The sequence below is a fragment of the Salmo salar genome, chromosome ssa01 (assembly GCF_905237065.1).
Source record: "Salmo salar chromosome ssa01, Ssal_v3.1, whole genome shotgun sequence".
Classification (NCBI taxonomy): domain Eukaryota; kingdom Metazoa; phylum Chordata; class Actinopteri; order Salmoniformes; family Salmonidae; genus Salmo; species Salmo salar.
In genome coordinates this window covers 157,112,143-157,139,834 of record NC_059442.1, presented here as the reverse complement: position 1 = coordinate 157,139,834, position 27,692 = coordinate 157,112,143, and the positions used below count along the sequence as shown (strand labels likewise).

The 27,692-nt window shown below is 51.4% G+C and overlaps 1 protein-coding gene across 6 annotated transcripts in view; it reads right to left on the bottom strand.

Moving 5' to 3' along the window:
* Positions 1 to 27,692, bottom strand: part of garnl3 (GTPase activating Rap/RanGAP domain like 3) — a 261,207-nt gene that overhangs the window by 136,617 nt on the left and 96,898 nt on the right. For all 6 annotated transcript variants that reach the window (XM_045692975.1, XM_045692952.1, XM_045692967.1 and 3 more), the window contains exons 12-15: positions 26,132 to 26,240; positions 22,260 to 22,305; positions 22,002 to 22,108; positions 18,077 to 18,192 (exon numbers count right to left, since the gene is read on the bottom strand). In XM_045692975.1, the coding sequence (XP_045548931.1) occupies positions 18,077 to 18,192; positions 22,002 to 22,108; positions 22,260 to 22,305; positions 26,132 to 26,240 (378 nt within the window). The remainder of the gene's footprint in view (positions 1 to 18,076; positions 18,193 to 22,001; positions 22,109 to 22,259; positions 22,306 to 26,131; positions 26,241 to 27,692) is intronic.

Genomic DNA, 27,692 nt, shown 5'->3' with positions numbered 1-27,692 from the left:
GTAACAGGGCTGTACCAGGCTGGGTTAGGTAGGGTGTGACAGGGCTGTACCAGAATGGGTTAGGTAGGGTGTGACAGGGCTCTACCAGGCTGGGTTAGGTAGGGTGTAACAGGGCTGTACCAGGCTGGGTTAGGTAGGGTGTGACAGGGCTGTACCAGGCTGGGTGGGGTAGGGTGTGACAGGGCTGTACCAGGCTGGGTTAGGTAGGGTGTAACAGGGCTGTACCAGGCTGGGTTGGGTAGGGTGTAACAGGGCTGTACCAGGCTGGGTTAGGTAGGGTGTAACAGGGCTGTACCAGAATGGGTTAGGTAGGGTGTAACAGGGCTGTACCAGGCTGGGTTAGGTAGGGTGTGACAGGGCTGTACCAGGCTGGATTAGGTAGGGTGTGACAGGGCTGTACCAGAATGGGTTAGGTAGGGTGTGACAGGGCTGTACCAGGCTGGGTTAGGTAGGGTGTAACAGGGCTGTACCAGAATGGGTTAGGTAGGGTGTGACAGGGCTGTACCAGGCTGGGTTAGGTAGGGTGTGACAGGGCTGTACCAGACTGGGTTAGGTAGGGTGTGACAGGGCTGTACCAGAATGGGTTAGGTAGGGTGTGACAGGGCTGTACCAGAATGGGTTAGGTAGGGTGTGACAGGGCTGTACCAGGCTGGGTTAGGTAGGGTGTAACAGGGCTGTACCAGGCTGGGTTAGGTAGGGTGTAACAGGGCTGTACCAGAATGGGTTAGGTAGGGTGTAACAGGGCTGTACCAGGCTGGGTTAGGTAGGGTGTGACAGGGCTGTACCAGAATGGGTTAGGTAGGGTGTGACAGGGCTCTACCAGGCTGGGTTAGGTAGGGTGTAACAGGGCTGTACCAGGCTGGGTTAGGTAGGGTGTGACAGGGCTGTACCTTGCTGGGTGGGGTAGGGTGTGACAGGGCTGTACCAGGCTGGGTTAGGTAGGGTGTAACAGGGCTGTACCAGGCTGGGTTGGGTAGGGTGTAACAGGGCTGTACCAGGCTGGGTTAGGTAGGGTGTAACAGGGCTGTACCAGAATGGGTTAGGTAGGGTGTGACAGGGCTGTACCAGGCTGGGTTAGGTAGGGTGTGACAGGGCTGTACCAGGCTGGGTTAGGTAGGGTGTGACAGGGCTGTACCAGAATGGGTTAGGTAGGGTGTAACAGGGCTGTACCAGGCTGGGTTAGGTAGGGTATGACAGGGCTGTACCAGAATGGGTTAGGTAGGGTGTGACAGGGCTGTACCAGAATGGGTTAGGTAGGGTGTGACAGGGCTGTACCAGAATGGGTTAGGTAGGGTGTAACAGGGCTGTACCAGAATGGGTTAGGTAGGGTGTGACAGGGCTGTACCAGGCTGGGTTAGGTAGGGTGTGACAGGGGCTGTACCAGGCTGGATTAGGTAGGGTGTGACAGGGCTGTACCAGAATGGGTTAGGTAGGGTGTGACAGGGCTGTACCAGGCTGGGTTAGGTAGGGTGTAACAGGGCTGTACCAGAATGGGTTAGGTAGGGTGTGACAGGGCTGTACCAGGCTGGGTTAGGTAGGGTGTGACAGGGCTGTACCAGAATGGGTTAGGTAGGGTGTAACAGGGCTGTACAAGGCTGGGTTAGGTAGGGTGTGACAGGGCTGTGCCAGAATGGGTTAGGTAGGGTGTGACAGGGCTCTACCAGGCTGGGTTAGGTAGGGTGTGACAGGGCTGTACCAGGCTGGGTTAGGTAGGGTGTGACAGGGCTGTACCAGGCTGGGTTAGGTAGGGTGTGACAGGGCTGTACCAGAATGGGTTAGGTAGGGTGTGACAGGGCTCTACCAGAATGGGTTAGGTAGGGTGTGACAGGGCTGTACCAGAATGGGTTAGGTAGGGTGTGACAGGGCTCTACCAGAATGGGTTAGGTAGGGTGTGACAGGGCTCTACCAGAATGGGTTAGGTAGGGTGTAACAGGGCTGTACCAGGCTGGGTTAGGTAGGGTGTAACAGGGCTGTACCAGAATGGGTTAGGTAGGGTGTAACAGGGCTGTACCAGAATGGGTTAGGTAGGGTGTGACAGGGCCGTACCAGGCTGGGTTAGGTAGGGTGTGACAGGGCTGTACCAGAATGGGTTAGGTAGGGTGTAACAGGGCTGTACCAGAATGGGTTAGGTAGGGTGTGACAGGGCTGTACCAGGCTGGGTTAGGTAGGGTGTAACAGGGCTGTAGCAGAATGGGTTAGGTAGGGTGTAACAGGGCTGTACCAGAATGGGTTAGGTAGGGTGTGACAGGGCTGTACCAGGCTGGGTTAGGTAGGGTGTGACAGGGCTGTACCAGAATGGGTTAGGTAGGGTGTGACAGGGCTCTACCAGAATGGGTTAGGTAGGGTGTAACAGGGCTGTACCAGGCTGGGTTAGGTAGGGTGTGACAGGGCTGTACCAGAATGGGTTAGGTAGGGTGTAACAGGGCTGTACCAGAATGGGTTAGGTAGGGTGTGACAGGGCTGTACCAGGCTGGGTTAGGTAGGGTGTGACAGGGCTGTACCAGGCTGGGTTAGGTAGGGTGTGACAGGGCTGTACCAGGCTGGGTTAGGTAGGGTGTAACAGGGCTGTACCAGAATGGGTTAGGTAGGGTGTGACAGGGCTGTACCAGAATGGGTTAGGTAGGGTGTGACAGGGCTGTACCAGAATGGGTTAGGTAGGGTGTGACAGGGCTGTACCAGGCTGGGTTAGGTAGGGTGTGACAGGGCTGTACCAGGCTGGGTTAGGTAGGGTGTAACAGGGCTGTACCAGGCTGGGTTAGGTAGGGTGTGACAGGGCTCTACCAGAATGGGTTAGGTAGGGTGTGACAGGGCTGTACCAGGCTGGGTTAGGTAGGGTGTAACAGGGCTGTACCAGGCTGGGTTAGTTAGGGTGTGACAGGGCTGTACCAGAATGGGTTAGGTAGGGTGTGACAGGGCTGTACCAGAATGGGTTAGGTAGGGTGTAACAGGGCTGTACCAGGCTGGGTTAGATAGGGTGTGACAGGGCTGTACCAGAATGGGTTAGGTAGGGTGTAACAGGGCTGTACCAGGCTGGGTTAGGTAGGGTGTGACAGGGCTGTACCAGAATGGGTTAGGTAGGGTGTGACAGGGCTGTACCAGAATGGGTTAGGTAGGGTGTAACAGGGCTGTACCAGAATGGGTTAGGTAGGGTGTAACAGGGCTGTACCAGGCTGGGTTATGTAGGGTGTGACAGGGCTGTACCAGGCTGGATTAGGTAGGGTGTGACAGGGCTGTACCAGAATGGGTTAGGTAGGGTGTGACAGGGCTGTACCAGGCTGGGTTACGTAGGGTGTAACAGGGCTGTACCAGAATGGGTTAGGTAGGGTGTAACAGGGCTGTACCAGAATGGGTTAGGTAGGGTGTGACAGGGCCGTACCAGGCTGGGTTAGGTAGGGTGTGACAGGGCTGTACCAGAATGGGTTAGGTAGGGTGTAACAGGGCTGTACCAGAATGGGTTAGGTAGGGTGTGACAGGGCTGTACCAGGCTGGGTTAGGTAGGGTGTAACAGGGCTGTACCAGAATGGGTTAGGTAGGGTGTGACAGGGCTGTACCAGGCTGGGTTAGGTAGGGTGTGACAGGGCTGTACCAGAATGGGTTAGGTAGGGTGTGACAGGGCTCTACCAGAATGGGTTAGGTAGGGTGTAACAGGGCTGTACCAGGCTGAGTTAGGTAGGGTGTGACAGGGCTGTACCAGAATGGGTTAGGTAGGGTGTAACAGGGCTGTACCAGAATGGGTTAGGTAGGGTGTGACAGGGCTGTACCAGGCTGGGTTAGGTAGGGTGTGACAGGGCTGTACCAGGCTGGGTTAGGTAGGGTGTGACAGGGCTGTACCAGGCTGGGTTAGGTAGGGTGTAACAGGGCTGTACCAGAATGGGTTAGGTAGGGTGTGACAGGGCTGTACCAGAATGGGTTAGGTAGGGTGTGACAGGGCTGTACCAGAATGGGTTAGGTAGGGTGTAACAGGGCTGTACCAGGCTGGGTTAGGTAGGGTGTGACAGGGCTCTACCAGAATGGGTTAGGTAAGGTGTGACAGGGCTGTACCAGGCTGGGTTAGGTAGGGTGTAACAGGGCCGTACCAGGCTGGGTTAGTTAGGGTGTGACAGGGCTGTACCAGAATGGGTTAGGTAGGGTGTGACAGGGCTGTACCAGAATGGGTTAGGTAGGGTGTAACAGGGCTGTACCAGGCTGTGTTAGGTAGGGTGTGACAGGGCTGTACCAGAATGGGTTAGGTAGGGTGTAACAGGGCTGTACCAGGCTGGGTTAGGTAGGGTGTGACAGGGCTGTACCAGAATGGGTTAGGTAGGGTGTGACAGGGCTGTACCAGAATGGGTTAGGTAGGGTGTGACAGGGCTGTACCAGAATGGGTTAGGTAGGGTGTAACAGGGCTGTACCAGAATGGGTTAGGTAGGGTGTAACAGGGCTGTACCAGGCTGGGTTATGTAGGGTGTGACAGGGCTGTACCAGGCTGGATTAGGTAGGGTGTGACAGGGCTGTACCAGAATGGGTTAGGTAGGGTGTGACAGGGCTGTACCAGGCTGGGTTAGGTAGGGTGTAACAGGGCTGTACCAGAATGGGTTAGGTAGGGTGTGACAGGGCTGTACCAGGCTGGGTTAGGTAGGGTGTGACAGGGCTGTACCAGAATGGGTTAGGTAGGGTGTGACAAGGCTGTACCAGAATGGGTTAGGTAGGGTGTAACAGGGCTGTACCAGGCTGGGTTAGGTAGGGTGTAACAGGGCTGTACCAGGCTGGGTTAGGTAGGGTGTGACAGGGCTGTACCAGAATGGGTTAGGTAGGGTGTGACAGGGCTCTACCAGAATGTGTTAGGTAGGGTGAAACAGGGCCGTACCAGAATGGGTTAGGTAGGGTGTGACAGGGCTGTACCAGAATGGGTTAGGTAGGGTGTGACAGGGCTGTACCAGAATGGGTTAGGTAGGGTGTGACAGGGCTGTACCAGGCTGGGTTAGGTAGGGTGTGACATGGCTGTACCAGGCTGGATTAGGTAGGGTGTACCAGGGCTGTACCAGAATGGGTTAGGTAGGGTGTAACAGGGCTGTACCAGAATGGGTTAGGTAGGGTGTGACAGGGCCGTACCAGGCTGGGTTAGGTAGGGTGTGACAGGGCTGTACCAGAATGGGTTAGGTAGGGTGTAACAGGGCTGTACCAGAATGGGTTAGGTAGGGTGTGACAGGGCTGTACCAGGCTGGGTTAGGTAGGGTGTGACAGGGCTGTACCAGAATGGGTTAGGTAGGGTGTGACAGGGCTCTACCAGAATGGGTTAGGTAGGGTGTAACAGGGCTGTACCAGGCTGGGTTAGGTAGGGTGTGACAGGGCTGTACCAGAATGGGTTAGGTAGGGTGTAACAGGGCTGTACCAGAATGGGTTAGGTAGGGTGTGACAGGGCTGTACCAGGCTGGGTTAGGTAGGGTGTGACAGGGCTGTACCAGGCTGGGTTAGGTAGGGTGTGACAGGGCTGTACCAGAATGGGTTAGGTAGGGTGTAACAGGGCTGTACCAGGCTGGGTTAGGTAGGGTGTGACAGGGCTCTACCAGAATGGGTTAGGTAGGGTGTAACAGGGCTGTACCAGGCTGGGTTAGGTAGGGTGTAACAGGGCTGTACCAGAATGGGTTAGGTAGGGTGTGACAGGGCTCTACCAGAATGTGTTAGGTAGGGTGTAACAGGGCCGTACCAGAATGGGTTAGGTAGGGTGTGACAGGGCTGTACCAGAATGGGTTAGGTAGGGTGTGACAGGGCTGTACCAGAATGGGTTAGGTAGGGTGTGACAGGGCTGTACCAGGCTGGGTTAGGTAGGGTGTGACATGGCTGTACCAGGCTGGATTAGGTAGGGTGTAACAGGGCTGTACCAGAATGGGTTAGGTAGGGTGTGACAGGGCTGTACCAGGCTGGGTTAGGTAGGGTGTAACAGGGCTGTACCAGGCTGGGTTAGGTAGGGTGTAACAGGGCTGTACCAGAATGGGTTAGGTAGGGTGTAACAGGGCTGTACCAGAATGGGTTAGGTAGGGTGTGACAGGGCCGTACCAGGCTGGGTTAGGTAGGGTGTGACAGGGCTGTACCAGAATGGGTTAGGTAGGGTGTAACAGGGCTGTACCAGAATGGGTTAGGTAGGGTGTGACAGGGCTGTACCAGGCTGGGTTAGGTAGGGTGTAACAGGGCTGTAGCAGAATGGGTTAGGTAGGGTGTAACAGGGCTGTACCAGAATGGGTTAGGTAGGGTGTGACAGGGCTGTACCAGGCTGGGTTAGGTAGGGTGTGACAGGGCTGTACCAGAATGGGTTAGGTAGGGTGTGACAGGGCTCTACCAGAATGGGTTAGGTAGGGTGTAACAGGGCTGTACCAGGCTGGGTTAGGTAGGGTGTGACAGGGCTGTACCAGAATGGGTTAGGTAGGGTGTAACAGGGCTGTACCAGAATGGGTTAGGTAGGGTGTGACAGGGCTGTACCAGGCTGGGTTAGGTAGGGTGTGACAGGGCTGTACCAGGCTGGGTTAGGTAGGGTGTGACAGGGCTGTACCAGGCTGGGTTAGGTAGGGTGTAACAGGGCTGTACCAGAATGGGTTAGGTAGGGTGTGACAGGGCTGTACCAGAATGGGTTAGGTAGGGTGTGACAGGGCTGTACCAGAATGGGTTAGGTAGGGTGTGACAGGGCTGTACCAGGCTGGGTTAGGTAGGGTGTGACAGGGCTGTACCAGGCTGGGTTAGGTAGGGTGTAACAGGGCTGTACCAGGCTGGGTTAGGTAGGGTGTGACAGGGCTCTACCAGAATGGGTTAGGTAGGGTGTGACAGGGCTGTACCAGGCTGGGTTAGGTAGGGTGTAACAGGGCTGTACCAGGCTGGGTTAGTTAGGGTGTGACAGGGCTGTACCAGAATGGGTTAGGTAGGGTGTGACAGGGCTGTACCAGAATGGGTTAGGTAGGGTGTAACAGGGCCGTACCAGAATGGGTTAGGTAGGGTGTGACAGGGCTGTACCAGAATGGGTTAGGTAGGGTGTGACAGGGCTGTACCAGAATGGGTTAGGTAGGGTGTGACAGGGCTGTACCAGGCTGGGTTAGGTAGGGTGTGACATGGCTGTACCAGGCTGGATTAGGTAGGGTGTAACAGGGCTGTACCAGAATGGGTTAGGTAGGGTGTGACAGGGCTGTACCAGGCTGGGTTAGGTAGGGTGTAACAGGGCTGTACCAGGCTGGGTTAGGTAGGGTGTAACAGGGCTGTACCAGAATGGGTTAGGTAGGGTGTAACAGGGCTGTACCAGAATGGGTTAGGTAGGGTGTGACAGGGCCGTACCAGGCTGGGTTAGGTAGGGTGTGACAGGGCTGTACCAGAATGGGTTAGGTAGGGTGTAACAGGGCTGTACCAGAATGGGTTAGGTAGGGTGTGACAGGGCTGTACCAGGCTGGGTTAGGTAGGGTGTAACAGGGCTGTAGCAGAATGGGTTAGGTAGGGTGTAACAGGGCTGTACCAGAATGGGTTAGGTAGGGTGTGACAGGGCTGTACCAGGCTGGGTTAGGTAGGGTGTGACAGGGCTGTACCAGAATGGGTTAGGTAGGGTGTGACAGGGCTCTACCAGAATGGGTTAGGTAGGGTGTAACAGGGCTGTACCAGGCTGGGTTAGGTAGGGTGTGACAGGGCTGTACCAGAATGGGTTAGGTAGGGTGTAACAGGGCTGTACCAGAATGGGTTAGGTAGGGTGTGACAGGGCTGTACCAGGCTGGGTTAGGTAGGGTGTGACAGGGCTGTACCAGGCTGGGTTAGGTAGGGTGTGACAGGGCTGTACCAGGCTGGGTTAGGTAGGGTGTAACAGGGCTGTACCAGAATGGGTTAGGTAGGGTGTGACAGGGCTGTACCAGAATGGGTTAGGTAGGGTGTGACAGGGCTGTACCAGAATGGGTTAGGTAGGGTGTGACAGGGCTGTACCAGGCTGGGTTAGGTAGGGTGTGACAGGGCTGTACCAGGCTGGGTTAGGTAGGGTGTAACAGGGCTGTACCAGGCTGGGTTAGGTAGGGTGTGACAGGGCTCTACCAGAATGGGTTAGGTAGGGTGTGACAGGGCTGTACCAGGCTGGGTTAGGTAGGGTGTAACAGGGCTGTACCAGGCTGGGTTAGTTAGGGTGTGACAGGGCTGTACCAGAATGGGTTAGGTAGGGTGTGACAGGGCTGTACCAGAATGGGTTAGGTAGGGTGTAACAGGGCTGTACCAGGCTGGGTTAGATAGGGTGTGACAGGGCTGTACCAGAATGGGTTAGGTAGGGTGTAACAGGGCTGTACCAGGCTGGGTTAGGTAGGGTGTGACAGGGCTGTACCAGAATGGGTTAGGTAGGGTGTGACAGGGCTGTACCAGAATGGGTTAGGTAGGGTGTAACAGGGCTGTACCAGAATGGGTTAGGTAGGGTGTAACAGGGCTGTACCAGGCTGGGTTATGTAGGGTGTGACAGGGCTGTACCAGGCTGGATTAGGTAGGGTGTGACAGGGCTGTACCAGAATGGGTTAGGTAGGGTGTGACAGGGCTGTACCAGGCTGGGTTACGTAGGGTGTAACAGGGCTGTACCAGAATGGGTTAGGTAGGGTGTAACAGGGCTGTACCAGAATGGGTTAGGTAGGGTGTGACAGGGCCGTACCAGGCTGGGTTAGGTAGGGTGTGACAGGGCTGTACCAGAATGGGTTAGGTAGGGTGTAACAGGGCTGTACCAGAATGGGTTAGGTAGGGTGTGACAGGGCTGTACCAGGCTGGGTTAGGTAGGGTGTGACAGGGCTGTACCAGAATGGGTTAGGTAGGGTGTGACAGGGCTCTACCAGAATGGGTTAGGTAGGGTGTAACAGGGCTGTACCAGGCTGGGTTAGGTAGGGTGTGACAGGGCTGTACCAGAATGGGTTAGGTAGGGTGTAACAGGGCTGTACCAGAATGGGTTAGGTAGGGTGTGACAGGGCTGTACCAGGCTGGGTTAGGTAGGGTGTGACAGGGCTGTACCAGGCTGGGTTAGGTAGGGTGTGACAGGGCTGTACCAGGCTGGGTTAGGTAGGGTGTAACAGGGCTGTACCAGAATGGGTTAGGTAGGGTGTGACAGGGCTGTACCAGAATGGGTTAGGTAGGGTGTGACAGGGCTGTACCAGAATGGGTTAGGTAGGGTGTAACAGGGCTGTACCAGGCTGGGTTAGGTAGGGTGTGACAGGGCTCTACCAGAATGGGTTAGGTAGGGTGTGACAGGGCTGTACCAGGCTGGGTTAGGTAGGGTGTAACAGGGCTGTACCAGGCTGGGTTAGTTAGGGTGTGACAGGGCTGTACCAGAATGGGTTAGGTAGGGTGTGACAGGGCTGTACCAGAATGGGTTAGGTAGGGTGTAACAGGGCTTTACCAGGCTGGGTTAGGTAGGGTGTGACAGGGCTGTACCAGAATGGGTTAGGTAGGGTGTAACAGGGCTGTACCAGGCTGGGTTAGGTAGGGTGTGACAGGGCTGTACCAGAATGGGTTAGGTAGGGTGTGACAGGGCTGTACCAGAATGGGTTAGGTAGGGTGTGACAGGGCTGTACCAGAATGGGTTAGGTAGGGTGTAACAGGGCTGTACCAGAATGGGTTAGGTAGGGTGTAACAGGGCTGTACCAGGCTGGGTTATGTAGGGTGTGACAGGGCTGTACCAGGCTGGATTAGGTAGGGTGTGACAGGGCTGTACCAGAATGGGTTAGGTAGGGTGTGACAGGGCTGTACCAGGCTGGGTTAGGTAGGGTGTAACAGGGCTGTACCAGAATGGGTTAGGTAGGGTGTGACAGGGCTGTACCAGGCTGGGTTAGGTAGGGTGTGACAGGGCTGTACCAGAATGGGTTAGGTAGGGTGTGACAAGGCTGTACCAGAATGGGTTAGGTAGGGTGTAACAGGGCTGTACCAGGCTGGGTTAGGTAGGGTGTGACAGGGCTGTACCAGAATGGGTTAGGTAGGGTGTGACAGGGCTCTACCAGGCTGGGTTAGGTAGGGTGTGACAGGGCTGTACCAGGCTGGGTTAGGTAGGGTGTGACAGGGCTCTACCAGAATGGGTTAGGTAGGGTGTGACAGGGCTGTACCAGGCTGGGTTAGGTAGGGTGTAACAGGGCTGTACCAGGCTGGGTTAGGTAGGGTGTGACAGGGCTGTACCAGGCTGGGTTAGGTAGGGTGTGACAGGGCTGTACCAGAATGGGTTAGGTAGGGTGTGACAGGGCTGTACCAGGCTGGGTTAGGTAGGGTGTAACAGGGCTGTACCAGAATGGGTTAGGTAGGGTGTAACAGGGCTGTACCAGAATGGGTTAGGTAGGGTGTAACAGGGCTGTACCAGGCTGGGTTAGGTAGGGTGTGACAGGGCTGTACCAGAATGGGTTAGGTAGGGTGTAACAGGGCTGTACCAGAATGGGTTAGGTAGGGTGTGACAGGGCTGTTCCAGGCTGGGTTAGGTAGGGTGTGACAGGGCTGTACCAGAATGGGTTAGGTAGGGTGTGACAGGGCTGTACCAGGCTGGGTTAGGTAGGGTGTAACAGGGCTGTACCAGAATGGGTTAGGTAGGGTGTAACAGGGCTGTACCAGAATGGGTTAGGTAGGGTGTGACAGGGCCGTACCAGGCTGGGTTAGGTAGGGTGTGACAGGGCTGTACCAGAATGGGTTAGGTAGGGTGTAACAGGGCTGTACCAGAATGGGTTAGGTAGGGTGTGACAGGGCTGTACCAGGCTGGGTTAGGTAGGGTGTGACAGGGCTGTACCAGAATGGGTTAGGTAGTGTGTGACAGGGCTCTACCAGAATGGGTTAGGTAGGGTGTAACAGGGCTGTACCAGGCTGGGTTAGGTAGGGTGTGACAGGGCTGTACCAGAATGGGTTAGGTAGGGTGTAACAGGGCTGTACCAGAATGGGTTAGGTAGGGTGTGACAGGGCTGTACCAGGCTGGGTTAGGTAGGGTGTGACAGGGCTGTACCAGGCTGGGTTAGGTAGGGTGTGACAGGGCTGTACCAGGCTGGGTTAGGTAGGGTGTAACAGGGCTGTACCAGAATAGGTTAGGTAGGGTGTGACAGGGCTGTACCAGAATGGGTTAGGTAGGGTGTGACAGGGCTGTACCAGAATGGGTTAGGTAGGGTGTAACAGGGCTGTACCAGGCTGGGTTAGGTAGGGTGTGACAGGGCTCTACCAGAATGGGTTAGGTAGGGTGTGACAGGGCTGTACCAGGCTGGGTTAGGTAGGGTGTAACAGGGCTGTACCAGGCTGGGTTAGTTAGGGTGTGACAGGGCTGTACCAGAATGGGTTAGGTAGGGTGTGACAGGGCTGTACCAGAATGGGTTAGGTAGGGTGTAACAGGGCTGTACCAGGCTGGGTTAGGTAGGGTGTGACAGGGATGTACCAGAATGGGTTAGGTAGGGTGTAACAGGGCTGTACCAGGCTGGGTTAGGTAGGGTGTGACAGGGCTGTACCAGAATGGGTTAGGTAGGGTGTGACAGGGCTGTACCAGAATGGGTTAGGTAGGGTGTGACAGGGCTGTACCAGAATGGGTTAGGTAGGGTGTAACAGGGCTGTACCAGAATGGGTTAGGTAGGGTGTAACAGGGCTGTACCAGGCTGGGTTATGTAGGGTGTGACAGGGCTGTACCAGGCTGGGTTAGGTAGGGTGTAACAGGGCTGTACCAGAATGGGTTAGGTAGGGTGTGACAGGGCTGTACCAGGCTGGGTTAGGTAGGGTGTGACAGGGCTGTACCAGAATGGGTTAGGTAGGGTGTGACAGGGCTGTACCAGAATGGGTTAGGTAGGGTGTAACAGGGCTGTACCAGGCTGGGTTAGGTAGGGTGTGACAGGGCTGTACCAGAATGGGTTAGGTAGGGTGTGACAGGGCTCTACCAGGCTGGGTTAGGTAGGGTGTGACAGGGCTGTACCAGGCTGGGTTAGGTAGGGTGTAACAGGGCTGTACCAGAATGGGTTAGGTAGGGTGTAACAGGGCTGTACCAGAATGGGTTAGGTAGGGTGTAACAGGGCTGTACCAGGCTGGGTTAGGTAGGGTGTGACAGGGCTCTACCAGAATGGGTTAGGTAGGGTGTGACAGGGCTGTACCAGGCTGGGTTAGGTAGGGTGTAACAGGGCTGTACCAGGCTGGGTTAGGTAGGGTGTGACAGGGCTGTACCAGGCTGGGTTAGGTAGGGTGTGACAGGGCTGTACCAGAATGGGTTAGGTAGGGTGTGACAGGGCTGTACCAGGCTGGGTTAGGTAGGGTGTAACAGGGCTGTACCAGAATGGGTTAGGTAGGGTGTAACAGGGCTGTACCAGAATGGGTTAGGTAGGGTGTAACAGGGCTGTACCAGGCTGGGTTAGGTAGGGTGTGACAGGGCTGTACCAGAATGGGTTAGGTAGGGTGTAACAGGGCTGTACCAGAATGGGTTAGGTAGGGTGTGACAGGGCTGTTCCAGGCTGGGTTAGGTAGGGTGTAACAGGGCTGTACCAGAATGGGTTAGGTAGGGTGTGACAGGGCTGTACCAGGCTGGGTTAGGTAGGGTGTGACAGGGCTGTACCAGGCTGGGTTAGGTAGGGTGTAACAGGGCTGTACCAGAATGGGTTAGGTAGGGTGTGACAGGGCTGTACCAGAATGGGTTAGGTAGGGTGTGACAGGGCTGTACCAGAATGGGTTAGGTAGGGTGTGACAGGGCTGTACCAGGCTGGGTTAGGTAGGGTGTGACAGGGCTGTACCAGGCTGGGTTAGGTAGGGTGTAACAGGGCTGTACCAGGCTGGGTTAGGTAGGGTGTGACAGGGCTCTACCAGAATGGGTTAGGTAGGGTGTGACAGGGCTGTACCAGGCTGGGTTAGGTAGGGTGTAACAGGGCTGTACCAGGCTGGGTTAGTTAGGGTGTGACAGGGCTGTACCAGAATGGGTTAGGTAGGGTGTGACAGGGCTGTACCAGAATGGGTTAGGTAGGGTGTAACAGGGCTGTACCAGGCTGGGTTAGATAGGGTGTGACAGGGCTGTACCAGAATGGGTTAGGTAGGGTGTAACAGGGCTGTACCAGGCTGGGTTAGGTAGGGTGTGACAGGGCTGTACCAGAATGGATTAGGTAGGGTGTGACAGGGCTGTACCAGAATGGGTTAGGTAGGGTGTAACAGGGCTGTACCAGAATGGGTTAGGTAGGGTGTAACAGGGCTGTACCAGGCTGGGTTATGTAGGGTGTGACAGGGCTGTACCAGGCTGGATTAGGTAGGGTGTGACAGGGCTGTACCAGAATGGGTTAGGTAGGGTGTGACAGGGCTGTACCAGGCTGGGTTACGTAGGGTGTAACAGGGCTGTACCAGAATGGGTTAGGTAGGGTGTAACAGGGCTGTACCAGAATGGGTTAGGTAGGGTGTGACAGGGCCGTACCAGGCTGGGTTAGGTAGGGTGTGACAGGGCTGTACCAGAATGGGTTAGGTAGGGTGTAACAGGGCTGTACCAGAATGGGTTAGGTAGGGTGTGACAGGGCTGTACCAGGCTGGGTTAGGTAGGGTGTGACAGGGCTGTACCAGAATGGGTTAGGTAGGGTGTGACAGGGCTCTACCAGAATGGGTTAAGTAGGGTGTAACAGGGCTGTACCAGGCTGGGTTAGGTAGGGTGTGACAGGGCTGTACCAGAATGGGTTAGGTAGGGTGTAACAGGGCTGTACCAGAATGGGTTAGGTAGGGTGTGACAGGGCTGTACCAGGCTGGGTTAGGTAGGGTGTGACAGGGCTGTACCAGGCTGGGTTAGGTAGGGTGTGACAGGGCTGTACCAGGCTGGGTTAGGTAGGGTGTAACAGGGCTGTACCAGAATGGGTTAGGTAGGGTGTGACAGGGCTGTACCAGAATGGGTTAGGTAGGGTGTGACAGGGCTGTACCAGAATGGGTTAGGTAGGGTGTAACAGGGCTGTACCAGGCTGGGTTAGGTAGGGTGTGACAGGGCTCTACCAGAATGGGTTAGGTAGGGTGTGACAGGGCTGTACCAGGCTGGGTTAGGTAGGGTGTAACAGGGCTGTACCAGGCTGGGTTAGTTAGGGTGTGACAGGGCTGTACCAGAATGGGTTAGGTAGGGTGTGACAGGGCTGTACCAGAATGGGTTAGGTAGGGTGTAACAGGGCTGTACCAGGCTGGGTTAGGTAGGGTGTGACAGGGCTGTACCAGAATGGGTTAGGTAGGGTGTAACAGGGCTGTACCAGGCTGGGTTAGGTAGGGTGTGACAGGGCTGTACCAGAATGGGTTAGGTAGGGTGTGACAGGGCTGTACCAGAATGGGTTAGGTAGGGTGTGACAGGGCTGTACCAGAATGGGTTAGGTAGGGTGTAACAGGGCTGTACCAGAATGGGTTAGGTAGGGTGTAACAGGGCTGTACCAGGCTGGGTTATGTAGGGTGTGACAGGGCTGTACCAGGCTGGATTAGGTAGGGTGTGACAGGGCTGTACCAGAATGGGTTAGGTAGGGTGTGACAGGGCTGTACCAGGCTGGGTTAGGTAGGGTGTAACAGGGCTGTACCAGAATGGGTTAGGTAGGGTGTGACAGGGCTGTACCAGGCTGGGTTAGGTAGGGTGTGACAGGGCTGTACCAGAATGGGTTAGGTAGGGTGTGACAAGGCTGTACCAGAATGGGTTAGGTAGGGTGTAACAGGGCTGTACCAGGCTGGGTTAGGTAGGGTGTGACAGGGCTGTACCAGAATGGGTTAGGTAGGGTGTGACAGGGCTGTACCAGGCTGGGTTAGGTAGGGTGTGACAGGGCTGTACCAGAATGGGTTAGGTAGGGTGTGACAGGGCTCTACCAGGCTGGGTTAGGTAGGGTGTGACAGGGCTGTACCAGAATGGGTTAGGTAGGGTGTGACAGGGCTGTACCAGGCTGGGTTAGGTAGGGTGTGACAGGGCTGTACCAGGCTGGGTTAGATAGGGTGTGACAGGGCTGTACCAGGCTGGGTTAGGTAGGGTGTGACAGGGCTCTACCAGAATGGGTTAGGTAGGGTGTGACAGGGCTGTACCAGGCTGGGTTAGGTAGGGTGTAACAGGGCTGTACCAGGCTGGGTTAGGTAGGGTGTGACAGGGCTGTACCAGGCTGGGTTAGGTAGGGTGTGACAGGGCTGTACCAGAATGGGTTAGGTAGGGTGTGACAGGGCTGTACCAGGCTGGGTTAGGTAGGGTGTAACAGGGCTGTACCAGAATGGGTTAGGTAGGGTGTAACAGGGCTGTACCAGAATGGGTTAGGTAGGGTGTAACAGGGCTGTACCAGGCTGGGTTAGGTAGGGTGTGACAGGGCTGTACCAGAATGGGTTAGGTAGGGTGTAACAGGGCTGTACCAGAATGGGTTAGGTAGGGTGTGACAGGGCTGTTCCAGGCTGGGTTAGGTAGGGTGTGACAGGGCTGTACCAGAATGGGTTAGGTAGGGTGTGACAGGGCTGTACCAGGCTGGGTTAGGTAGGGTGTAACAGGGCTGTACCAGAATGGGTTAGGTAGGGTGTAACAGGGCTGTACCAGAATGGGTTAGGTAGGGTGTGACAGGGCCGTACCAGGCTGGGTTAGGTAGGGTGTGACAGGGCTGTACCAGAATGGGTTAGGTAGGGTGTAACAGGGCTGTACCAGAATGGGTTAGGTAGGGTGTGACAGGGCTGTACCAGGCTGGGTTAGGTAGGGTGTGACAGGGCTGTACCAGAATGGGTTAGGTAGGGTGTGACAGGGCTCTACCAGAATGGGTTAGGTAGGGTGTAACAGGGCTGTACCAGGCTGGGTTAGGTAGGGTGTGACAGGGCTGTACCAGAATGGGTTAGGTAGGGTGTAACAGGGCTGTACCAGAATGGGTTAGGTAGGGTGTGACAGGGCTGTACCAGGCTGGGTTAGGTAGGGTGTGACAGGGCTGTACCAGGCTGGGTTAGGTAGGGTATGACAGGGCTGTACCAGGCTGGGTTAGGTAGGGTGTAACAGGGCTGTACCAGAATAGGTTAGGTAGGGTGTGACAGGGCTGTACCAGAATGGGTTAGGTAGGGTGTGACAGGGCTGTACCAGAATGGGTTAGGTAGGGTGTAACAGGGCTGTACCAGGCTGGGTTAGGTAGGGTGTGACAGGGCTCTACCAGAATGGGTTAGGTAGGGTGTGACAGGGCTGTACCAGGCTGGGTTAGGTAGGGTGTAACAGGGCTGTACCAGGCTGGGTTAGTTAGGGTGTGACAGGGCTGTACCAGAATGGGTTAGGTAGGGTGTGACAGGGCTGTACCAGAATGGGTTAGGTAGGGTGTAACAGGGCTGTACCAGGCTGGGTTAGGTAGGGTGTGACAGGGCTGTACCAGAATGGGTTAGGTAGGGTGTAACAGGGCTGTACCAGGCTGGGTTAGGTAGGGTGTGACAGGGCTGTACCAGAATGGGTTAGGTAGGGTGTGACAGGGCTGTACCAGAATGGGTTAGGTAGGGTGTGACAGGGCTGTACCAGAATGGGTTAGGTAGGGTGTAACAGGGCTGTACCAGAATGGGTTAGGTAGGGTGTAACAGGGCTGTACCAGGCTGGGTTATGTAGGGTGTGACAGGGCTGTACCAGGCTGGGTTAGGTAGGGTGTAACAGGGCTGTACCAGAATGGGTTAGGTAGGGTGTGACAGGGCTGTACCAGGCTGGGTTAGGTAGGGTGTGACAGGGCTGTACCAGAATGGGTTAGGTAGGGTGTGACAGGGCTGTACCAGAATGGGTTAGGTAGGGTGTAACAGGGCTGTACCAGGCTGGGTTAGGTAGGGTGTGACAGGGCTGTACCAGAATGGGTTAGGTAGGGTGTGACAGGGCTCTACCAGGCTGGGTTAGGTAGGGTGTAACAGGGCTGTACCAGAATGGGTTAGGTAGGGTGTAACAGGGCTGTACCAGGCTGGGTTAGGTAGGGTGTGACAGGGCTCTACCAGAATGGGTTAGGTAGGGTGTGACAGGGCTGTACCAGGCTGGGTTAGGTAGGGTGTAACAGGGCTGTACCAGGCTGGGTTAGGTAGGGTGTGACAGGGCTGTACCAGGCTGGGTTAGGTAGGGTGTGACAGGGCTGTACCAGAATGGGTTAGGTAGGGTGTGACAGGGCTGTACCAGGCTGGGTTAGGTAGGGTGTAACAGGGCTGTACCAGAATGGGTTAGGTAGGGTGTAACAGGGCTGTACCAGAATGGGTTAGGTAGGGTGTAACAGGGCTGTACCAGGCTGGGTTAGGTAGGGTGTGACAGGGCTGTACCAGAATGGGTTAGGTAGGGTGTAACAGGGCTGTACCAGAATGGGTTAGGTAGGGTGTGACAGGGCTGTTCCAGGCTGGGTTAGGTAGGGTGTAACAGGGCTGTACCAGAATGGGTTAGGTAGGGTGTGACAGGGCTGTACCAGGCTGGGTTAGGTAGGGTGTAACAGGGCTGTACCAGAATGGGTTAGGTAGGGTGTGACAGGGCTGTACCAGGCTGGGTTAGGTAGGGTGTAACAGGGCTGTACCAGAATGGGTTAGGTAGGGTGTGACAGGGCTGTACCAGAATGGGTTAGGTAGGGTGTGACAGGGCTGTACCAGAATGGGTTAGGTAGGGTGTGACAGGGCTGTACCAGAATGGGTTAGGTAGGGTGTGACAGGGCTGTACCAGGCTGGGTTAGGTAGGGTGTGACAGGGCTGTACCAGGCTGGGTTAGGTAGGGTGTAACAGGGCTGTACCAGGCTGGGTTAGGTAGGGTGTAACAGGGCTGTACCAGGCTGGGTTAGGTAGGGTGTGACAGGGCTGTACCAGAATGGGTTAGGTAGGGTGTAACAGGGCTGTACCAGAATGGGTTAGGTAGGGTGTGACAGGGCTGTACCAGGCTGGGTTAGGTAGGGTGTAACAGGGCTGTACCAGAATGGGTTAGGTAGGGTGTGACAGGGCTGTACCAGGCTGGGTTAGGTAGGGTGTGACAGGGCTGTACCAGGCTGGGTTAGGTAGGGTGTAACAGGGCTGTACCAGAATGGGTTAGGTAGGGTGTGACAGGGCTGTACCAGGCTGGGTTAGGTAGGGTGTGACAGGGCTGTACCAGGCTGGGTTAGGTAGGGTGTGACAGGGCTGTACCAGGCTGGGTTAGGTAGGGTGTGACAGGGCTGTACCAGGCTGGGTTAGGTAGGGTGTGACAGGGCTGTACCTTGTGGAGGTCAGGGATCAGGTCTTGGTACAGGGAACGGATCAGCATGTCCAGGGTCCGCTGGCGCTTCTGGGCAAACGTGGGCGTCTCCAGGGTGGCCTTCTCTCCATTGATTACTAAAGGATGGGAGAACATACACAATCACACACACTCATCCAAAGTGAGCCTTCCCTGTAGCTCAGTTGGTAGAGCATGGGGTTGTGGGTTCGATTCCCACGGGGGGCCAGCACAGAAGAAAAAAAAAATGTTTGAAATGTATGCATTCACTACTGTAAGTCGCTCTGGATAAGAGCGTCTGCTAAATGAATGTAAAAAAAGCTGAAACGCCCACACCAGTAGAAATCCACTTTTTCGAGCTGAAAGATGATGGCCAGAGATTACCCATGATGTCGCACAATGATGTAAGTCAATATGTCATCATTTATTCAAAGTAGGATATATTTGGGCTTGAAGTGACAAAACCGAACTGCCCACTTTCTGCAAATTTGAGCCAATGACGTGTCTTTTCCTATGAAATGACGCGTAAATTCTTTTTAGCCTACGTTTCGTTTCAGGGCTGGGTTTTATTTGAATGGTTTTACTGATTTTACTGAGTTACAGTTCATAGAAGAAAATCAGTCAATTGTAATAATTCATTAAGCCCTAAACTATGGATTTCACATGACTGGACAGGGGTGCTGCGATGGGTGGGCCTGGGAGGGTATAGGTCCACCCCTTGGTAGCCAGGCCCAGCCAATCAGATCGAGTTTTTCCCCACAAAAGGGCTTTATTACAGGATAGAAATACTCCTCATCAGCTGTCTGAGTGGACGTCCTGTGCTGGCATGGTTACATTGTATTTTATAATTTTACCTTTATTTAACTAGGCAAGTGAGTTAGGAACAAATTCTTATTTTCAATGACAGCCTAGGAACAGTGACTGCCTTGTTCAGGGCAGAACGACAGATTTGTACCTTGTCAGCTCAGGGATTCGATCTTGCAACCTTTCGGTTAGTAGTCCAATGCTCTAACCACTAGGCTACGCTGCCGCCCCGTGGTCTGCGGTTGTGAGGCTGGTTGGACGTAGTTCCAAATTCTCTAAAATGATGTTGGAGGCAGTTTATAGTACAGAAATTAAGATTTAATTATCTGGCAACAGCTCTGGTGGACATTCCTGCAGTCAGCATGCCAATTGCATGCTCCCTCAAAACTTGAGACATCTGTGGCATTGTGTTGTGTGACAAAACTGCACATTTTAGATTTGCCTTTAATTGTCCCCAGCACAAGGTGCACCTGTGAATTGATCATGCTGTTTAATCAGCTTCTTGATAAGGCACAGCTGTCAGGTGGATGGATTATCTTGGCAAAGGAGAAACGCTCACTAACAGGAATGCAAACAAATGTGTGCAGAACATTTGAGAGAAGTAAGCTTTGTGTGAGTATCCAAAATGTCTGGGATCTTTTATTTCAGCTCATGAAACATGTTGCCGTTATATTTTTGCTCAGTATAATAGATAATCTTTGGCTACAACAAAGATGATGGATAAATCAAGATATTTCACTGGTCTACTTAACAGGGTGCGTCTCCCATAGACACCATTACAATAGCAGCTGTGTCTGGTCTACTTAAATCAATTACTTTTAATGAAAGAGGAAAAAACTGAGTGGGGTGTCTCGCTTCCTCTTCCGACTCTGGCTACAGCTTTTCGCCGCAGCCTTCACTTGGCCACCTGAGCCATGGAGCAAATTAAAATAGGGGGTACAATGTTTTTGCACACCCACTTTTTTTTACAAGCAATTTATCAGAATCCATTGGATAATGTGTCAAGTTTCACGTATTTAAACAACAACAAAAAGATGATTTAACTGGATCTTAGAACCCTGCTCCACCCGACACCCCGAGATGAATGGCTGTGACCACCATGGCCTAGCACCCCGGGTGTGCAGGGTTTGCTCATTTTTGCTCATTCCATTGATCCGAAAGAACAATCTCCACCCATCCGGCCATTGCTTTAATAGTTAGGTTATCCATATTACCAGAGGTTATTTTATATGGCGGATTTGCGGCCGCAATTTAGATAATGGATTGATACACTACATGGCCCTTCAAATGAGTGGATTCTATTTCAGACACACCTGTTGCTGACAAGTGTATAAAATCAAGCACCCAGCCATGCAATCTCCATAGACAAACACTGGCAGTAGAATGGCCTTACTGAAGAGCTCAGTGACTTTCAATGTGGCACCGTCACAGGATGCCACCTTTCCAACTAGTCAGTTCGTCAAATTTCTGCCCTGCTAGAGCTACACCAGTCAACTGTAAGTGCTGTTATTGTGAAGTGGAAACGTCTAGGATCAACAACGGCTCAGCCGCGAAGTGGTAGCCACACAAGCTCACAGAACTGGACTGCCAAGTTCTGAAGCGCGTAAATCGTAAAAATCGTCTGTCCTCAGTTGCAACACTCACTATTGAGTTCCAAACTGCCTCTAGAAGCAACATCAGCTCAAGAACCGTTTGTCGGGAGCTTCATGAAATGGGTTTCCATGGCCGAGCAGCCGAACACAAGCCTAAGATCACCATGTGCAATGGCTAGAGTGGTGTAAAGCGTGCCGCCATTGGACTCTGGAGCAGTGGAAACGAGTTTTCTGGAGTGATGAATCACGCTTCACCGTCGGGCTGTTTTTCATGGTTTCCGGCTAGGCCCCTTAGTTCCAGTGAATGGAAATCTTAACGCTACAGCATAAAATTATATTGTAGACGATTCTGTGTTTTCAACTTTGTGGCAACAATTTGGGGAAGGCCCTTTCCTGTTTCAGCATGACAATGCCCCCGTGCACAAAGCGAGGTCCACACAGAAACAGTTTGTCGAGATTGGTGTGGAAGAACCTGACTGGCCTGCACACAGCCCTGACCTCAACCACATCGAACACCTTTGTGATGAATTGGAACGCTGACTGCAAGCTAGGCCTAATTGCCCAACATCAGTGCCTGATCCCAAGTCCCAGCAGCAATGTTCCAACATCTAGTGGAAAGCCTTCCCAGAAGAGTGGAGGCTGTTATAGCAGCAAAGGGGGGCCCAACTCTATACTAATGCCCATGATTTTGGAATCAGACGTTCGACGAGCAGGTGTCCACATACTACTTGTTGTTATTCCTCTGCTCCACGTGGAAATCCCCACAACATTCCCACCCCCAATTCCTGATATGTATTAGCAGCGTGCGTCATTCTTCGAGGTGGAACCTAAACAAGACTTTCCGTTCTAGGACAGGAATTACTCTAAATAATTGGGGCAACTCTGTGGTAGGCCTTGAAGAAAGCCTAGAACTACAACCATCCAGACTTCTAACCCCGCTCAACGATTATTTTCGTCACACATGTCTTCTTAGAGGCCTATACAAGGGGGGGGGGGGGGCTGCTACAGACCTGTTATATTCACTCTTTATGTGTGACATTATCTTAAAACATTTGTGAAGCACACGTACATAGGCCTTATAAAGGTTTTAAGATAAACATTAGATAAAGTCAAACAAATTTGTCACTGTAATGCATGAGTAGAGGTGAAACAGGAGAACTGTAAACAGTAGAGGTGTAACAGGAGAACTGTAAACAGTAGAGGTGTAACAGGAGAAATGTAAACAGTAGAGGTGTAACAGGAGAACTGTAAACAGTAGAGGTTTAAACAGTAGAGATGTAACAGGAGAACTGTAAACAGTAGAGGTGTAACAGGAGAACTGTAAACAGTAGAGGTTTAAACAGTAGAGTTGTAACAGGAGAACTGTAAACAGTAGAGGTGTAACAGGAGAACTATAAACCGTAGAGGTTTAAACAGTAGAGCTGTAAACAGTAGATGTTTAAACAGAAGAGGTCTAAACCTTAGAGGTTTAAACAGAAGAGGTGTAAACAGAAGAGGTGTAAACAGTTTGGAGAGTAAGTCCATGGTCTTACGTTTGACTAACAAAAAGTCCCTGAATTCTTGGTGGTCTGTAAACACTGGTGGTGAGGGGAGTGGAGGTCCGAACAGTGGCACACTTTCCTCAGAGAAAATCTTCAACCTAGAACACACAAAACCCTGTTATTGTTTTTCACACATACACACTCACAGGAACACACAGAGAGGCCATGAGTCAACACAATACCATAGAATACATGAACACTGCATAAAATACATAACTGAAACAAAAATGAAACTGAACCCCCGCATACCTGTAACTGTCGTTCTGACTGTTGTATCTAACTAATGCAAAAATATCTGGCAGTAAAATTAAGGAAGTAACATGAACTCCCATACACTCAATACATGATTCCCAGTGGCGACCCGTCATCCAGGGCAGGTGTTGATATACAGTACCAGTCATAAGTTTGGACACACCTACTCATTCAAGGGTTTTTCTTTATTTTTTACTATTTTCTGCATTGTAGAATAATAGTGAAGACATCAAAACTATGAAATAACACATATGGAATCATGTAATAACCAAAAAAGTGTTAAACAATCTAAATATATTTTATATTTGAGATTCTTCAAAGAAGCCACCCTTTGCCTTGATGAAAGCGTTGCACACTCTTGGCATTCTCTCAACCAGCTTCATGCATTTCATTTAACAGGTGTTCCTTGCTAAAAGTTAATTTGTGGAATATCTTTCCTTCTTGATGCGTTTGAGCCAATCAGTTATGTTGTGACAAGGTAGGGGTGGTATACAGAAGATATCCCTATTTGGTAAAAGACCAAGTCCATATTATGGCAAGAACAGCTCAAATAATCAAAGAGAAACTTCAGTCCATCATTACTTTAAGACACAAAGGTCAGTCAATCTGGAAAATTTCAAGAACTTTGAAAGTTTCTTCACTGGCTCTCATGAGAACCGCCACAGAAAAGGAAGACCCAGAGTTACCTCTGCTGTAGAGGATAAGTTCATTAAAGTTACCAGCCTCAGAAATTGCAGCACAAACAAATGCTTCACATAGTTCAAGTAACAGACACATCTCAACTGTTCAGAGGAGACTGCATGAATCAGGCCTCCATGGTCGAATTGCTGCAAAGAAACCACCACTAAAGGACCCCAATAAGAAAAAGAGACTTGCTTGGGTCAAGAAATGGACATTAGACCAGTGGAAATCTGTCCTTTGGTCTGATGAGTCCAAATTTCAGATTTTTGGTTCCAACCGCTGTGTCTTTGTGAGACGCAGAGTAGGTGAACGGATGATCTCCGCATGTGTGGTTCTCCATGAAGCATGGAGGAGGAGGTGTGATGGTATGGGGGTGCTTTTCTGGTGACACTGTCGGTGATTTATTTAGAATGTAAGGCACACTTAACCAGCATGGCTACCACAGCATTCTGCAGCGATATGCCATCCCATCTGGTTTTCAACAGGACAATGACCCAACACACCTCCAGGCTGTGTAAGGGCTATTTGACCAAGGCGGAGAGTGATGGAGTGATGGAGTGCTGCATCAGATGACCTGGCCTCCACAATCACCCGTCCTCAACCCAAATGAGATGGTTTGGGATGAGTTGGACCGCAGAGTGAAGGAAAAACAGCCAACAAGTGCTCAGCATATGTGGGAAGTCCTTCAAGACTGTTGGAAAAGCATTCCAGGTGAAGCTGGTTGAGAGAATGCCAAGACTGTGCAAAGCTGTCATCAAGGCAAAGGGTGTCTACTTTGAAGAATCTCAAATATAAAATATATTTTGATTTGTTTAACACTTTTTTGGTTACTACATGATTCCATATGTGTTATGTCAAAGATTTGATGTCTTCTACGATGTAGAAAATAGTACACATAAAGAAAAACACTTTAATGAGTAGGTGTGTCCAAACGTTTGACTGGTACTGTTTACAGCTCTGGAAAAGACTACAGCAAAATGATCAGTTTCTCTGGTTTTACTATTTATAGGTATGTGTTTGGGTAAAATTAACATTTTTGTTTTATTCTATAAACTACTGACAACATTTCTCCCAAATTCCAAATAAAAATATTGTCATTTAGAGCGTTTATTTGCAGAAAAAGGATCGGTGATGATCTGGGGGTGCTTCAGCAAGGCTGGAATCGGGCAGATACCAACATGGTCTCTTTTTTATCTTGAGTAAGGCAGCTCCAAAATGCAGGTGGTTTAGCCTAGCTCAGTGCTTTCTGTGGTGGTGGGGCAGCCAGAGCGTAGGGGTTGGTAATGTTCTCTAGTTCCGCCGTGATTGGATCAGTGTTCTGTCATTCATGGGGACACTACGCCATCGCAAAATCTACAATGAGAGCTAGAATGTTCAAGCCCCCTTCCGTGCTGCCATAGATTTAAATTAGAAGTGCCCATCCAAGAAGGCTCAAGGTCATTGGCCAAAGATAAAATGATGTCAAATCACGTTATATCTACCGTAGCTTTGATTGGACTGATCATGTCAACATCATAGTTTCAAAATCTTAGCAAGCAAGCTAGACAAGCAGTCATCATCATGAATCAAGTCGACAATCTACTGGCAAATCCTTTTCAACCCTCATATGAAGAGAAATTATAGATAAAACAGATCGGCCATTGGACATAAACATCACACAACAAGTTGGAAATTGCAAATTCAACAATGAGTGGTTTGGAAGGATTCTGTGGCTAACTGCAAGCACTGTAAAGCAATCACTAGCCTGCTATTCGGTGGAGAGGGTGTGTGGTCCATGTCTGGGTTTAAGGGTCTCTTTTCCATGCTTAAAATGATAAACATTCACATGCAACACCAAGGGCCAGAAACGGTTGAACACATTGGCCATGCTGTCAATCAAGCATGACTTCTGCCACGTTCAAAACAACTAGAAACTCGGAACTGGGAAATGTCAGACTTCAGTGAGTTCAAGACAACAGGGAACTCTGGAAAAAACGAGCTCCGTCTGGGAAATCCGTTTGAACGGCCATCCCACTCGGAATTCCAAGTCGGGAACTTGGGGCTCTTTCTAGAGCTTTGACCTGAAGATCACTGACGTCATGATTCAGCCCTGTTTTTTTCCCCAGACTTCCCAGTTATCTTGAAAGCACCATAAATCCAGAGAATGCCAGACGTTGATGACAAAGTTTGATGACAAAATTTAGACACAAGGACCGCCCTGTCACCTTCCTGTTCAAGTGGGCACAGCACAACAAGGTGAGTTCAAAAATGTAATGTATGCTGCTGCATAAATGATGTAATATGTCAGGGAGATATGTATACTGTAGCTAAGAAAGTAATACTAAGTGTATGTTGTGTAGTAAGCTGTTAGTAGCCCATGTGCTTCACCCTTATAATTTGGTCCCTTTCCCCCTCATAACTTAGCCTACTGTTCTGACTTGGTGGTGCCTATAGCCTCTTTTAGAGAAATGTCATCATATAATATTGTAAGAGCTTTCATTGTCTGCTTATATGCCCCCTTTATTTATCCTACAGTTCTGACTTGGTGTACAGGGAGAATACTGCAAGAACGACCAGTGTTCTGAATTCTGTCACTGTACATTTCAAAAGTGCTGAACAAATAGATATATTGGCTACGTCCCTCTTAACTCGCTCATTAATGTCTTAATCGAAATTACGGATTGCCTCTTATCTGCTCATCGTTCCCTTATGCCATAGTTTGTACATCTCAATTGTCAGTAGAAACCACAGTTGTTTAAGCAAGTCAGCCATATCAGCTATGTTTTTTAAAAAGGCAGTAAACGAGACTGAAATAATTATTTTGCTGCCAGACAAGGCTCCGCTGATAGCCAGGTGTAGCAGTGGTAAGGATTCACTCCATGATGCGGAAAATAAAGCTCTGCTGTGTTGTGTGTCATCGCTTTGCTGGCATGCATCTAAAAAAAATGTGGGAGTTTGGCTCCCCAAGATTTACATGCTAAAAGCACCACTGAGGATTCATCATTTAACAGCTTGCGCTTGCAAAAAGCAGATCTGGTCACAACTTTTCATGCATGCAGATCAGTAAGAGGAATCGCTATGTTGTTTACTTTCACCTTGCATAGCTTATTGACACTGGCAAGGTGTACAGGCGATTATGTCCATGGTATTATGAACGTCAGGGATGACCATTTCCTGGTTGTGCTTGTTTGGCCATAAAGGAAGGATACGTGTGAAATGGGATCGGATCATGGAGGGTTTAAATGACGAAGACGTGTCCTCTCCCTCCTGGAACACTATGGTGACGATGTCATTCCCAATGTGTCTTTTCCTCTCTACCTGAAGAGAGAGAGAGAGTGAGAGAGAGATTCAGAGAGATAGATAGACAGACAGACAGACAGACAGACAGACAGACAGAGAGATAGATAGAGAGAGAGATAAGAGAATGAGAAACGTCACACAATAAACAAGTTAAACAAGTGCTGAATGACATCTTATTGAGTCAGACCACACACACACACACACACACACACACACACACACACACACACACACACACACACTCCACACAGTAGCAAGTGGTAGCATTCTGACAAGAAGACACTAAGAGGCTTTTAGGTCGTAAGGTACAAATGTTTTAGTGTAGAATTTCAATACTTTGTTTCTTATTTTTCAATAGAGGTATCTTGTCTGACTCATTTAGGTGTGTGTGTGTGTGTACACCTGTGTGTTTGTTTGCGTGCATGTGTGTGCATGTGTTTTTTCCCTCTAGAGTTAGTGAATGGAGATTTAAAGGCCAAGGACTAGAGAGTACTTCCTATTTCCTCTGCATCTCAACAACTCTGACCTTGAACAGATAAAAGACTAACTGAAAGGATATGACTGAACATCATTCAGTATGCTAGATAGTAAGAGTAACTGGAGATTAGCAGTCTGATACAGAAGAGAGAGAGAGAGAAAGAGAGAGAGAGAGAGAGGGAGAGAGAGAGGGAGAGAGAGAGAGAGAGAGAGACAAAGAAGGAGGGAGGGCGGGTGAGATAAGCAGAGGGGAATAGAGAGAATAAAAAGAGGGATAAAGAAGGAGGGGTTGAAAGAGGGGGGTGAAAGGGTTACACGGGGAGAGAGTGACAGAGGTCAGAGGACTGAGCAGTAGAAGAGAGAGAGAGAGAGAGAGAAGAATGCACAACTGACCCAGAGGGAGGGATGATTACATATAGCTCTGTAGCTCTGGAGGACAGACCCAGAGGGAGGATGGTTATATATAGCTCTGTAGCTCTGGAGGACAGACCCAGAGGGAGGATGGTTATATATAGCTCTGTAGCTCTGGAGGACTGACCCAGAGGGAGGATGATTATATATAGCTCTGTAGCTCTGGAGGACTGACCCAGAGGGAGGATGGTTATATATAGATCTGTAGCTCTGGAGGACTGACCCAGAGGGAGGATGGTTATATATAGCTCTGTAGCTCTGGAGGACAGACCCAGAGGGAGGATGGTTATATATAGCTCTGTAGCTCTGGAGGACAGACCCAGAGGGAGGATGGTTATATATAGCTCTGTAGCTCTGGAGGACTGACCCAGAGGGAGGATGGTTATATATAGCTCTGTAGCTCTGGAGGACTGACCCAGAGGGAGGATGGTTATATATAGATCTGTAGCTCTGGAGGACTGACCCAGAGGGAGGATGGTTATATATAGCTCTGTAGCTCTGGAGGACAGACCCAGAGGGAGGATGGTTATATATAGCTCTGTAGCTCTGGAGGACAGACCCAGAGGGAGGATGGTTATATAT